Genomic DNA, 12,840 nt, shown 5'->3' with positions numbered 1-12,840 from the left:
GGAGAGAAAACCTGGAAACTGGCTTGCAATATGGAAAATATCCACCTTCCAAGTGGCAACTACAAGATTGTCTAAATTTGACAATGCAGAGGCCTGTATATTTAAATATATATCCATAACCTTCTTAACAAAGCCAGTTCCCCAGGCATTTTCTTATGTGCCAGTAGAAAGGCAAATCATAACGAGAAAATGAGCTGGACCTTCTAACAGTTTACAAGAAGTTTCGCTTCAACTCATTTGTTTCTGGACTCTCTTTTCTGGTCTCCATTAGTTCATGGCAATGTGAGCTGGGGAGCTAGTTATACACCACCCTTAAGTTAGAAGAAAGAGAGGTTTGGGGACCCTGGTGGGATATCCCAAATGATCTCATTGTCTGCGATCCCTGATGAGGTCATTGGTGTTTTACTTTCTCCGTTCTTTCTCTGGGGAGGGCGCCAGCAATCCTGTCAGCAGTTTCACCAGCTGGGAATACTTCTTAGTCTAGAGAGAATCACGAAAGATCGTAATATCTCAGATGGAGGTAGTCCAAATGTTTAGGGATTCTTATTCTTGTTATCCACAAGAGTAGGGATTCTAGTGGGTTGCCACAAAGAGGAAGGGGTCAAGCTATTCTCCAAAGCCCCCGAAGGCTGGACAAGAAGCTATGGATGGAAACCAATCAAGGAGAGAAGCAACCTAGATCTAAAGGGAACTTTCCTGACAGTGAGAACAATCAACCATTGAAAAGAGTTGCCTTCAGAAGTTGTGGCTGCTCAACAGGGATGGGATGCCGGGGGTTCGCAGAGGTTCGGGAGAGCCCCTAAGCTAAGATTCTGTGCAGTTCAGAGAACCCCCAAATTCCACTCCTGGCTGGTCCCGCCCACCCTGCCCCTCCCCTCCCAGGAGCCCCCCACGTAGCCCATTTTGGATGCAGGTAAGTGCAGGGGGTGCAAGGAGGCTTGGGGGAGGCCAAAAAACGGGCCTCCCGGAAGTTCAGGAAGACTGGAAAAGCAGCCTTATCTGGCTTCCAGAGAGCCCCTGGAGCCCAGGGAGGGCAAACCCCCCCGCCATGGTGCAGGAGGCCAACTAGGCCACACCTACCATGGCTACACCCACCCAGCAACCAAGCAGAGAACCCATTGCTAAAAATTTTGAAGCCCACCCCTGGTGCTCCAACACTGGAGGTTTTCAAGAAGAGATTGGACAGCCATTTGTCTGAAATGGTGCAGGCTTTCCTGCCTGAGCAGGAGGTTGGACTTGATGACCTCCATGACCCCTTCCAACTCTGTTATTCTGGTGCACAGGAGTCACCCACAGTCACCAAAAGCCACAGAACATCTGAGCCCCAAATGAAGAAATAGATTTGCAAAAGCAGATTCACCTTGAATAGGCTCATTCATCTTGAGAGGTGTGGATGCAAAGGCAGAATTATCCCAACTGGAAAGCAGCTTTTGTGCAATTTATGGTAGCAATCACATGTCTGATCCAGGTTTATTTATTATATATATATATATATATATATATATAGGATTGTTTAGCAATAGACTGCACTTGGATCTTTTCAAGTGCTTTGAGATAAGGAACCTTTTCTGTAAATCTGAATATTCTTCCTGGCACTCTAAACTGCTCCATTTACTTAATACTGAGCAAACCTCCTCGTCCTCCTCTTCCTCCTCCTCTTCCTCCTCCTCTTCTTCCTCTTCTTCTTAAGTGTCATTATATCTAATTTAAGACAACCTATTACAATGCAATTTTCTTTCCATGGATAGGTGAAACGGCCTTCCAATAGAACAAACACCTGATCCTTATGAAACCTTATCCTTTTAGATTTCATGAACTATTTCATGATATTATGTTGGCAAGAGTCTGACCTTTCCTTTAAGTTTGTGCTTACTTTTAGTCGCTTGAATATCTGTGTATTTTAATTTCTAGGGATAAGTTTGTCTATGACTCATTTAAAAAAAATAGAAAGTCAAAAATCTAGAGACCACAAAATTGCATTTGTTGGTTCACTTAGCAACTCTTTTATCTCTACAGAGGATGTTTTTCTACTCGAAACAGAGAATCCGAGAACAACCCTTATATATGGCATTTTCACCACTTCCAGGTAAATCCTTCATACCTATTTTAAGAAAGAAAAGCTCAAAATAAGATTTTCATGGGTGTGGAAGACATGGCTATACAGTGATGTGATTCCTACCAGATTTCCCTAAAAATAAGACCCTGTCTTATATATATTTTTGCCACCAAAAAAGACACCAGGTCTTATTTTCAGGGGATGTCATCCACTGACTAACCTCACCTGCATGCGTCATCCCCGGCCTCCTTTTCGCTGTCAGAGGCTTTCAGGAACTTCTTCTTCTGTAGCTGGCAAGGCTTTCCTGAAGGCCTTGCATCCCATAACTGAGCTCTGGATCGATCTAGAGCTTTGTTATCAGTTACAGAGGCCTTCAGGAAAGCCTTGCCAGCCTTGCCGGCTGTAGAAAAAATGGGCTGGCAAGGCAGGTGTTGGGGTGTGCCAGGCCTGGCTACAACTGTCCAAAGATAAGTAGTAGGGCAGCTCCACACATACACCATCCTCACCCTAGCTTAATTTTTACCTGTCCATTCTGGAGTGGATAGGATCTTAATTAGGGCTTATTTTGGGGGTAGGGCTTATATTGGGCTCATGTGTAAAAGTTAAGCTAGGACTTACTTTCAGGGTAGGTTGTATTTTCAGGGAAACAGGTTATTAAGATGTATCTCTAGATACGTTGTATAGTGTCCTACAGAACGTTTTTAGATGTTCTTCGACCTGATGTTCTTAACTCTTTAGAATGTTCTCATGAAGCTATTTAAGTATAATATTAAAGGCAACTCTTTGCAGTATTGCCAGAAATTAAATTTCCATCCGGTGCCATGATCATTCAGCAGTGATTATTTTATGTATAATAACATTTGCATCTCCTCATCAAAGAAGATGTTACCAAAATCTGTAAGATACTGATTTGTATTTCTTGCAGCTGTAGAGCAAAAAAATAATAATAATGGTTAGCATTGTAATGTTTACTCTTCCTGGAGTTTTCACACTTGGAAGTTATATGCAAACAACTTCATTTTTACTAATTTCTGGGACGCGCTTAGCAAGTAGACAAATCCACATAAAGTGTGCATGTTAATGAGCCATGCACACAAAACCACATGACGTAAAGAAGGGGGGGAACTTAAGAAAATGTGGGTACACTCTTAGAAACACTTCATACAAACATGTGCTTTGAATCTGATATGGATTGGAGTAACGCTTATGAAAAGACTGGAAATCTTGGGGAAAGTTTTGCAAGGACATTGTTCAAAGAGAGACTAATGATCTTTAATATTGAAAGGAGGCACAGCCAAAAGAAAGGGGGGGGGGAGAGAAAAACACACATAAGAAAAAAAATTAATAGTCCCTATCCTGAATTCTTTCAGGTTCTTCCTTAAAATATTTATTGTATCTTTCTTCTGGCTGTGCAAATAATATTAAAGCAATGCATTATGTGTTTCTAAAAAAAACTATGACATTTCTTTCTGAAAAGATATACTGCATGAGTCCATTTATTATTGCTTACTATTTGTGTCACTTTAAAAATTCTGGTTGAATTTGGAAAAAATATATTTCCGGATTACCTTGGGGTACTTTTCTGTACTATTTATTACTGTAGCTATTTTGTTACACAGGGGAAAAAATAAAACTCTCTTCAAATATTAAGGGAAAAATATAATAACCATGTTGACAGCTTTTTCTAAAATAATAATAATAATAATCAACCATCTGCTTCCACCTCATTGCTATTTTTCAAGGATATCCATAGCAATTTTTCTAATGCATACCAGAATTATTACTATTATTATTTTCCTTCTCCTTCTCCTTCATCTCCTCCTCCTCCCCCTCCTCCTCCTCCTCCTCTTTCTTTTCCTCTGTGCCTATCTTTTCTGTCCTCAAACCAAAAGTCAATTTTTTGGGGGGGGGTTGCTCCCAAAATTTGGTGGCATCGCTGCCCTAAAACTTCAATCTTTCTTTTCTTTGTTGTATTCAGGCCTCCTTGTTCTGAATATGCCTCTTTCTCTTGTTGTGTCTTTTGCCATAATGAATGGATAACATGCATTTTTCCAAATTTCCAAATTATTATTATTATTATTATTATTATTATTATTATTATTATTATTATTATTATTATTATTATTAAAAAGAAACTTCATTGGAACAATTGAGCCTCTCTCTTGAGCTCTGTGAAGAGCCAGAAATAATTTTAAGAGTAAAGATGGGGTGATATTATTTCTCTGACCACACATGTTTAATTTGGAATTTGGTTTGATTAATTCATGTGCTGGGGGAGGAGATGGGTTGCAGCCATAGAAGCTGGGCAAACAAAAGCAGAAATCCTGCAGACATTTTATTCTGCCTCTACTAGGTTTATTCAGATTCAGTTTCTTTTGCCACAAACCCGCAGATGTATTTTAATACATATTTTAACTCTGAAGTTGATGTGCAAGTATAATTTATAGCAGGCAATGTAATGGATTTCATTTGACAGCCATAGCTTTGATTCCATCTCAGGAACATGTTACCGCATAGAATTCTAGCCATTAATTTAAAAAACATATGTTTGAATATATTCCTGAATGAATTAATTTTATGGGCAAAACCATACAAAGGGGAATATTTATAGCTCAAGGTTGAAATGAAGGGCCCTGGGTGCTCTCTGAGCTTGGTTCTTTTCTTGCAGACGTTTCATTACCCAACTAGATAACATCATCAGTGCTACAAAGGAGGGAGGTTTGTGAGGAGGAGGAGGAGGAGGAGGAGGAGGAGGAGGAGGAGGAGGAGGAGGAGGAGGAGGAGGAGGAGGAGGAGGAGGAGGAGGAGGAGGAGGAGGAGGAGGAGGAGAAAGATGTGGAGGAGGATTAAGATATCCTTGGTGCTCTTTGAGCTTGGTTCTTTTTGCAGATGTTTCATTACCCAACTAGTTAATATTATCAGTGCTAGTAGGGAGTGAGGTTTGCAAGGAGGAGGAGGAGGAGGACTGTGAGGTCCTTGGTGCTCTCTGATCTTGGTTCTTTTATTGCAGACGTTTTATTACCCAAACTAGGTAACATAATCAGTGCTAGAAGGAAGTGGAGTTTGCAGGGAGCAGGAGGGGGAAGAGGAGGAGGAGAAGGAGGAGGACTGGGGGTCCTTGGTGCTCTCAGTTTGGTTGTTTTTTTTTGCAGATGTTTCATTACCCAACTAGGTAACATCAGTGCTAGAAGGAAGTGGGGTTTGCAGGGAGGAGGAGGAGGAAGAGGAGGAGGAGGAGGAGGACTGTGGGGTCCTTGGTGCTCTCAGCTTGGTTGCTTTCTTGCAGATGTTTCATTACCCAACTAGGAAATATCATCAGTCCTATCTCTGAGTTGGAAAAGCTATAGTTGCCACTGCATTTTTTTTAATTTTTGCAAATATATTTTGGTTTCCAAGCATCAGAATTTTGATCACATGAGCATGGGGATGTGGCAATGGTCATTAAATGTGAAAAAATAGTCACAAGTCACTTTTAGCAGTGCCGTTGCCCCTTTGAATGCTGACTAAATGAACTGTTGTAAGTCCAGGACTGCCTCTAATCAAAACGATGTTGCAGAATAAACCATTACATCCAACCATGTCAAATATCCATTGAATGACTCCAGAAATAGCAACAATTGATGTTTAAGCAGGTGACAGTGATTCAGAGATGGCATTTGCAAGACAAGTAACAAAACAGAATAAATGAATCTAGTTTAATTTACTGTTTTCCTTCCATTCCTTAGTTCAGTATTTAAAGGTTCAGCAGTTTGTGTCTATCACTTATCTGACATTCAGCGAGTGTTCAATGGACCGTTTGCCCACAAGGAAGGACCAAACCATCAACTGATTCCCTATCAAGGAAGAATCCCTTATCCACGACCAGGGACTGTAAGTCTCCATAATTAACTTATCTTGTAAGATATTACTGAGCATAATCTGAAATTATATGCATGCATGTATTTACAAGTGTATAGATAAGATAATCTTTATTGTCACATTTTTCCTGTGGGACTCTGGCACACATTAAAAATAAAATTCTGCTGCTTGCTCTGAAAAGTGTACACATACATAACATCCATATAGACGTGCTATATACACACATATGTATAGGCCTACAGCCTGACATATAACTACATATAAATATGAATCGCTGTCCATCTTGAATATGTAGCAGAAAGAGGAAGGTTGGGAGTTCACAAAGTTGATGCTATATGGAAGAAAACTGGGGCTGAATCTGGATGTTCTGCTTCTACCACAAAGCCCCGTCCTAGAAGATAACAAGGAAAACAGGTAATGGAGAGGATGAGTAGCATCCTTGATGATACTACAGACCATACTCAAGCATCGTATCATGCCCCTGTCAGAGTATGAATCCGAGGAGGAAGATGAACAGCTGACAGGGAGTGGGAGTGTGGTTCCATTGGCTGTGAAGGAAACTGGGGAAGGGCAAAGTCCAGCTGGGTAGAGCAGGGGAGAGGTAGGACAAGGGAGAGGGAGTTCAGAGGAAAACCCAGGCCCACCCCCCTCTTCATCCTAGGACACGCAGGGAAGAATGGAGGAGAGAGCAACATGGGTTGCATGGTTTACGGGGGAGGAAAGGGCCCTGATTCCCTTCATTAGGCACACCTGGGAACAGAGTTTAAAGGAGAGGCAGCTGAGAGCGGCGTTTACTGGGAACAAATGTGAGTTTATCTTGTGTTGACTGTGGTTATCTGTCTTCCTGGCATCCTCCCAACTGGGTTGATTTACTGCCATTCCTTCACTTCTTGAATTCCTTTTCTTGCCCTGCTGGATTAATTACCTCCTCTTGCCCTGATTGGACTTATAGTTAAAGTTTTTGTTGACAATGTTTTGGACTTGAATCTCTGCAGCCAAAGGCTGTTCCTGGGAGAGTTTTTCTCTAGCCCAGAAGGTAACCAAGACATTTGGGGCAAAGTTGGAGCTAATAAAGGGATTCCTACTGATTATCTGACTGTGTTGCCTTTGTGCCATGCTCCGGGTCATCACACATCGCTTCTATGCTATGTCCTGGATAGAAGGGAGCAAACTTCCAATAATCATTTCTGCTGTCCTTACCACTCTGCACTGCCTTCCTGTCTGAAAGAGTAGTACCTCCAAACCACACAGTGATAAAATACAACAGATGCTCTCAATTGTCCCTCTATAGAAAGTGGTGAGGACAGTGGAAAGAAGGTGCACTTTTCTCATGTAACTCAGAAAATGTAGGCACTGCTGTGCCCGCTTCACTAGTGTCTCACTGTTGAGTGACCAAGCTAGCCTACTGTATGTGTGCCTGTTTTTATGTGCCCATTATTTCAACAAACTGGCAGGAGTTAAGTGGGAATTCAATACATTTGATACCTGAAAAGACTAATGGATCTGTAATATATTAAATGCAGAAGGAAGATTATAGTTTTAAAAAAACTGGTCATAAAATGGAGCCCTAGAAGAAGCCACCCCATGTCAGATAAAAAAAATGTCACTACCAATATTTATGGGGCCAAACTGTTGCTGATTTGTGTTGTGTTGAATGCTTCCATGCACATAGCTTACCCGGCATGTGAAAAACAGATTGTGTGAGACATCCTTGGGGTTGGCTGAAATTTATGTCTCCAATTATTCAGATGGGTCAAGATGGCTCAGTGGTTAAAGATGCTGAGTTTGTTGGCTGGAAAACTGATACCCCGGGTTCGAGACCCGAGCTCCATATAATGGTTGAGCTCCCGTCCTTGCTCTAGCTTCTCCCAACCTAGCAGTTCGAAAGCATGCAAATGCAAGTAGATTAATAGGTACCACTTCAATAGAAAGGTAACAACATTCTGTGTACCTCAGTATATAGCCAAGATGACTACATGACCATGGAAAATGTCTTCAGACAATGCTGGCTTCCTCGGCCAAGAAATGGCGATCAGCAACCGCCCTAAAGTTGGACACAACAGGACAGGGAAAACAGGATAAAACACACAATGAATGGTTGCAGGAACTTGGCATGGCTAGCAGTGGTGGGATTCAATTTTTTTTTACTACTGGTTCTGTGGGCGTGGCTTGGTGGGTGTGGTAGGGGAAAGATACTGTAAAATCTCCAGTCAGAGGTGGTATTTGCCAGTTCTGTGAACTATTCAAAATTTCTGCTACCAGTTCTCCAGAACTGGTCAGAACCTGCTGAAGACCACCTCTGATGGCTAGTCTAGTGAAGAGAAGGACCAGGGGAGACATGAGACCAAGTCTTCCAATATTTGAGGGGCTGCCACAAAGAGGAGGAGGGGGTCAAGCTATTCTCCAAAGCACCAAAGACAAGGAATAATGGATGGAAACTGAAGAAGGAGAGATTCAACCTGGAAATAAGGAGAAACTTTCTGACAGTGAGAACAATCAACCCATGGAATAGAAGTTGCCTTCAGAAGTTGTGGGAGCTTCATCCCTGGAAGCTTTCAAAAAGAGTTTGGACTGCCATCTGTCAGAAATGGTGTAGGGTCTCCTGCTTGGGTGGGGGGTTGGACTAGATGACCTACAAGGTCCCTTCCAACTCTGTTAATCTGTATCTACTACCTGTGCAACAAATCTTCCCTATCATTTTAAACTCAATAACCTGCCTTTGTTTTTCTTAGGCTCTAAGGGAATGTCCAAGAACAGTTTAGGTATATCAGATGAAAAAACCTCCAGCAACCTTGTTAGCAGACATCAATCGTCCAGTCGATTAGCAAGGAGAGCTTTGCTGGAGAATTTTTACCCAAAGTACAATGGCCGCTAATGGCACAAAAGGATTAAAATGATTTGATTAGCTCAGGCAGATTTTATTCCTTCTTTTTTTGTGAGGCGAGGAGGGAATCTCAGGGACAAACAGTAGAAAATCCAAGTGAAATATAATTCCCTTTTGTCTCAACCTGAGCAGTCCAGTAACACTTGAAGATAAATGAATGTATACACTGGGGGTTCTAAGAGATAAAAGCGGAATAAAAGATAATGGTAATTCAGTTGCTTGGCTTGCATACCAGCGATTAATTGCTTTTATAGTGTTTTTGCAAGGGTATAAATGCAGTGGAACATTTTATAGGGATATTTTATGAGCCTGAAATTGGTTGTATATCTTTTTTTTTTTTTTTTTGGAGGGAGGGCTTCCCATAGATATTTGCTTGGCCACAAAATCCTTTGGTCTCAACTACATGACCTCTTATGGGCTTGAACAACTTAATTTGCACATTAAAAAAAATTAGTTTAGTCCAGAAAAAGACTAACACTGCCTTCCAAACCATGTGGATCTCATTGAAAACAATGAGATTCATAAGATATATTTAAGTGGATGGCTGGAACATTTTTATGCACACAATTTAGTAGTGATTTAAATAATAATAATCACAGATAGGCAGACCAATACATCATATACCACACTTGGAGTACTGCATCCAGTTCTGGTCACCACAATATAATGAAGATAAAATAAAATATTTTTTTAAAAAATAGTAGTTGTCTAACAAAAGCATTTGATGATACCCAAAGCATACTACAGGGGAAAAATATGGTTTTAGTTACATCTATATAAGAAAGAAAGAAAGAAAGAAAGAAAGAAAGAAAGAAAGAAAGAAAGAAAGAAAGAAAGAAAGAAAGAAAGAAAGAAAGAAAGAAAGAGGAAGGAGATAAAGAAAGAGAGAGAGAGAAAGAGAAAAAAGAAAGAAAGAAAGAGGAAGGAAGGAGATAAAGAAAGAGCAAGAGAGAAAGGAAGAAAGAAGGAAGGAAGGAAGGAAAGAAAGAAAGGATCTATTTCACATTTATGTTTTCAACATTTCATTGCAAGTTATTTGTAGTCAGGTGAAAACTTTGATCTAGAGATTTCTTGGTTTAGAACTTCAGCCTTGGTATAGATTAGAAATAAGCATTTAATCTTTTCCAAAAATATAGCACCGTTGATTTCCTTTTAAATGTCACTATGGTATGTTTTTCTTGTGGCCTCTATATTTTGGAATAGAATTGTGGATTAGCTGGGCCTTGATCTTATTTGCTTAAGGCAGCCATTTCAGAAATAGTTCAAATGAAACAGAGTAAGGTTAAGTAACATTATATATTCATTTAGCAACACTAGAGGCCTTGACAGCTGGGCAGATATCTTTGCCATGGTCAACTGTGAGTTATAGAAAAGCTTCATGAGGTAATGTATGGATACATGCTGGTTGGAGACTGTGTCTTAAATCTCCTTTGTCATGTGGAGTTCGACACACAAATCATTATCTGGAGTTACACCATGTTGTGGATAAATTATGAGTCTTACATCATCACATCTGTAAAACAGTAGCCTTGAGATTGAATGGCAAGGAAAGAAGAATATTATATACAATATATATATACAATATATACATAACAACATGGGAAGGGAAGGGAAGAGAACAGAAGAAAAGAGAAGAGGAGGAGAGGAAAGGAGAGAAGAAAAGAGAAGATGATAAGAGAAGAGAAGAAGATGGTGAGATGAGATGAAAAGAGAGGAGATGAGGAGAGGAGAGGGAAGAGAAGAGAAGATGATAAGATGAGAGGAGAGGAGAGAAGAGAAGATGATGAGATGAGATGAAAAGAGGAGAAGAGAGAGGGAAGAGAAGAGAAGATGAAAAGAGAGGAGAGAAGAGAAGATGATGAGATGAGATGAAAAGAGGAGAAGAGAGAGGGAAGAGAAGAGAAGATGAAAAGAGGAGAAGATAAAAGAAAAGATAATAAGATGAGATAAGAGATAAGAGAAAATGAGAAGAGAAGATTGGGCAACCATTTGCCTGAAATGGTATAAGTTTTCCTAACTGAGTAGGGGGTTAGACTAGAAGACCTCCAAGATCCCTTCCAACACGGTTATTCTGTTTTCTGTATAATAGAGCTGGGAAATTGCTTGAGCTGGTGCATCAGCCTCATTGGCTTGGTGCTGCACCAATTCTCATGTCTCCAGTTTCATTAAGCATGAAGCCCGAGGCTATTTTTTGTGGAAGAAACAGACCGTAAATCGGTAGTAGTTGATTTGGCTTGCTCTGTTGTTCCAGTTCAAGCCTTGGGACATCTGGCAAGGACAAACCAGAGAACAGCTAAGATGCTGGCTTTAAATGTAGGAATCGAAAGTTCAGATCCTTTCAGAAGGTGGGAAGGAAAAGACAAGATGTCTCATGGAAGGATATAATCTTTCTTTCGTTCTTTGGTTATTTGTTTTGGAAGTTCACAGATGCAGCCATTGTTAGCCGCCAAATCTTTGACCCAAACATTCAGCTGCCTCGAGCTGATTTGTCTTTGACATTGCCTTTAATGGACTTCTAGCTTTTCCCTCCGTGAACACACACAATGTCTGAGCATTATTGTCTTAATACAGCAACTGCAGGAAACTATTAAAACGTGGTATTTATGAGATGGGTCGGATAAAAGCATGACACTCCTTACAAGTCAATCAGATAAGCTGTTATGAAAAGCAATTAACTTCTAAGAGAGATTGATGGCTGTGCTCTACCAACATGTGTTGTGTTGTCCTTTAAGGAGAAGCAAATCTGATGGTTTTCCATTTGTTTGACAACGTGGTTTATTTCTTTTTAGACACAATCTCCAATCAAAGCTACATTGTCCCATTTCATTGTTAAATTTCAAATAGGGATATTCCAAGATCCAGCTTGGGGCAGACTTGGGAACAATGGAACTCTGACCAAGGTTTAAAATTAGCTGAACCATCAAGATTTTATTTCCTAGTTCAGCTAACTTTTGACTTGGTATTTTGCCAATGTATACCATGCATACAATAGAGTGGGACAGTTAGAGGACTGGAGACTAAAACATATGATGAACAGTTGCAGGAACTGGGCTTGGCTAGTCTACTGAAGAGAAGGATCAAGGGAGACAGGATAGCAGCCTTCCAATATTTGAGGGGCTGCCATAGAGACAAGGGGGGTCAAGCTATTTTCCAAGACACCCGAAGGCCAGACAAGGAATAATGGATGGAAACTGAACAAGGAGAAATTCAACCTGGAAATAAGGAGAAGCTTTCTGAGAACAATCAACCAACGGAAGTTGTGGGAGCTCAATCACTTGAAACTTTCAAGAAGAGATTGGACTGACATTTGTCAGAAATGGTGTAGGGTCTCCCGCTTGGGCAGAAGGTTGGACTAGATGATCTACAAGGTCCCTTCCAACTTTGATTATCTGTTAAGAAATCTGTTAAGAGCGATGCGCTGGCCTGGAGTTGGAGCTCTCACCTCACAATCAGGAGGCTGTGAGTTCGATCCTAGGTAGAAGCAGATATTTCTTTCACTGGGCATGTTGAGAATCTGCCGAACAAAGCTTTGCATGAGTGACAGGAAGGGCATCCGGCCAGTAAACACTCAGCTCCATCCAGTTGCCCAGACTCCACCTTGCAAGGGATTTGGGGGTCATTAAATAATGATGATGATACCATGCATACATAGTGCTCGACGTATCACCATAATTGAGCCCAAAATTTCCCTTGTTAAATGAGACAGTGGTTAAGTGAGTTTTGCCCCATTTTATGACCATTCTTGCAATGGTCATAAAATGTTGTTAAGTGAACCACTGCAGTTGTTAAGTTAGTAACACAGTTGTTCAGTGAAACTGGCTTCCCCATTGATTTTGCTGGTCAGGAGGTCGCAAAAGATGGTCACATGACCTTGGGACACTGCAACCGTCATAAATATGAGCCAATTGCAACGGTTATAAATGTTGAAAACAGTCATAAGTCACTTTTTTCAGTGCCGTTGTAACTTCAAGTGGTCACTAATTGAATTGCTGTAAGCCAAGGACTACCTTTGTATTCGCATGATTATTCAAACTTTTTTTAA

The 12,840-nt window shown here is 40.7% G+C and overlaps 1 protein-coding gene across 1 annotated transcript in view; it reads left to right on the top strand.

Moving 5' to 3' along the window:
- The window catches only part of SEMA3C (semaphorin 3C), a 148,097-nt gene that overhangs the window by 102,850 nt on the left and 32,407 nt on the right, over positions 1–12,840 (top strand). Inside the window, exons 10-11 of the mRNA XM_087967839.1 lie at positions 2,017–2,086; positions 5,782–5,926. Of these exons, the coding sequence (XP_087823965.1) occupies positions 2,017–2,086; positions 5,782–5,926 (215 nt within the window). The remainder of the gene's footprint in view (positions 1–2,016; positions 2,087–5,781; positions 5,927–12,840) is intronic.

This window comes from Notechis scutatus, chromosome 6 (assembly GCF_049901735.1).
Source record: "Notechis scutatus isolate UNSWTSFEM ecotype Mainland chromosome 6, rNotScu1.2, whole genome shotgun sequence".
Classification (NCBI taxonomy): Eukaryota; Metazoa; Chordata; class Lepidosauria; order Squamata; family Elapidae; genus Notechis; species Notechis scutatus.
Note: the sequence above shows the minus strand (reverse complement) of the source record. Positions and strands in the feature narration are given on the sequence as shown.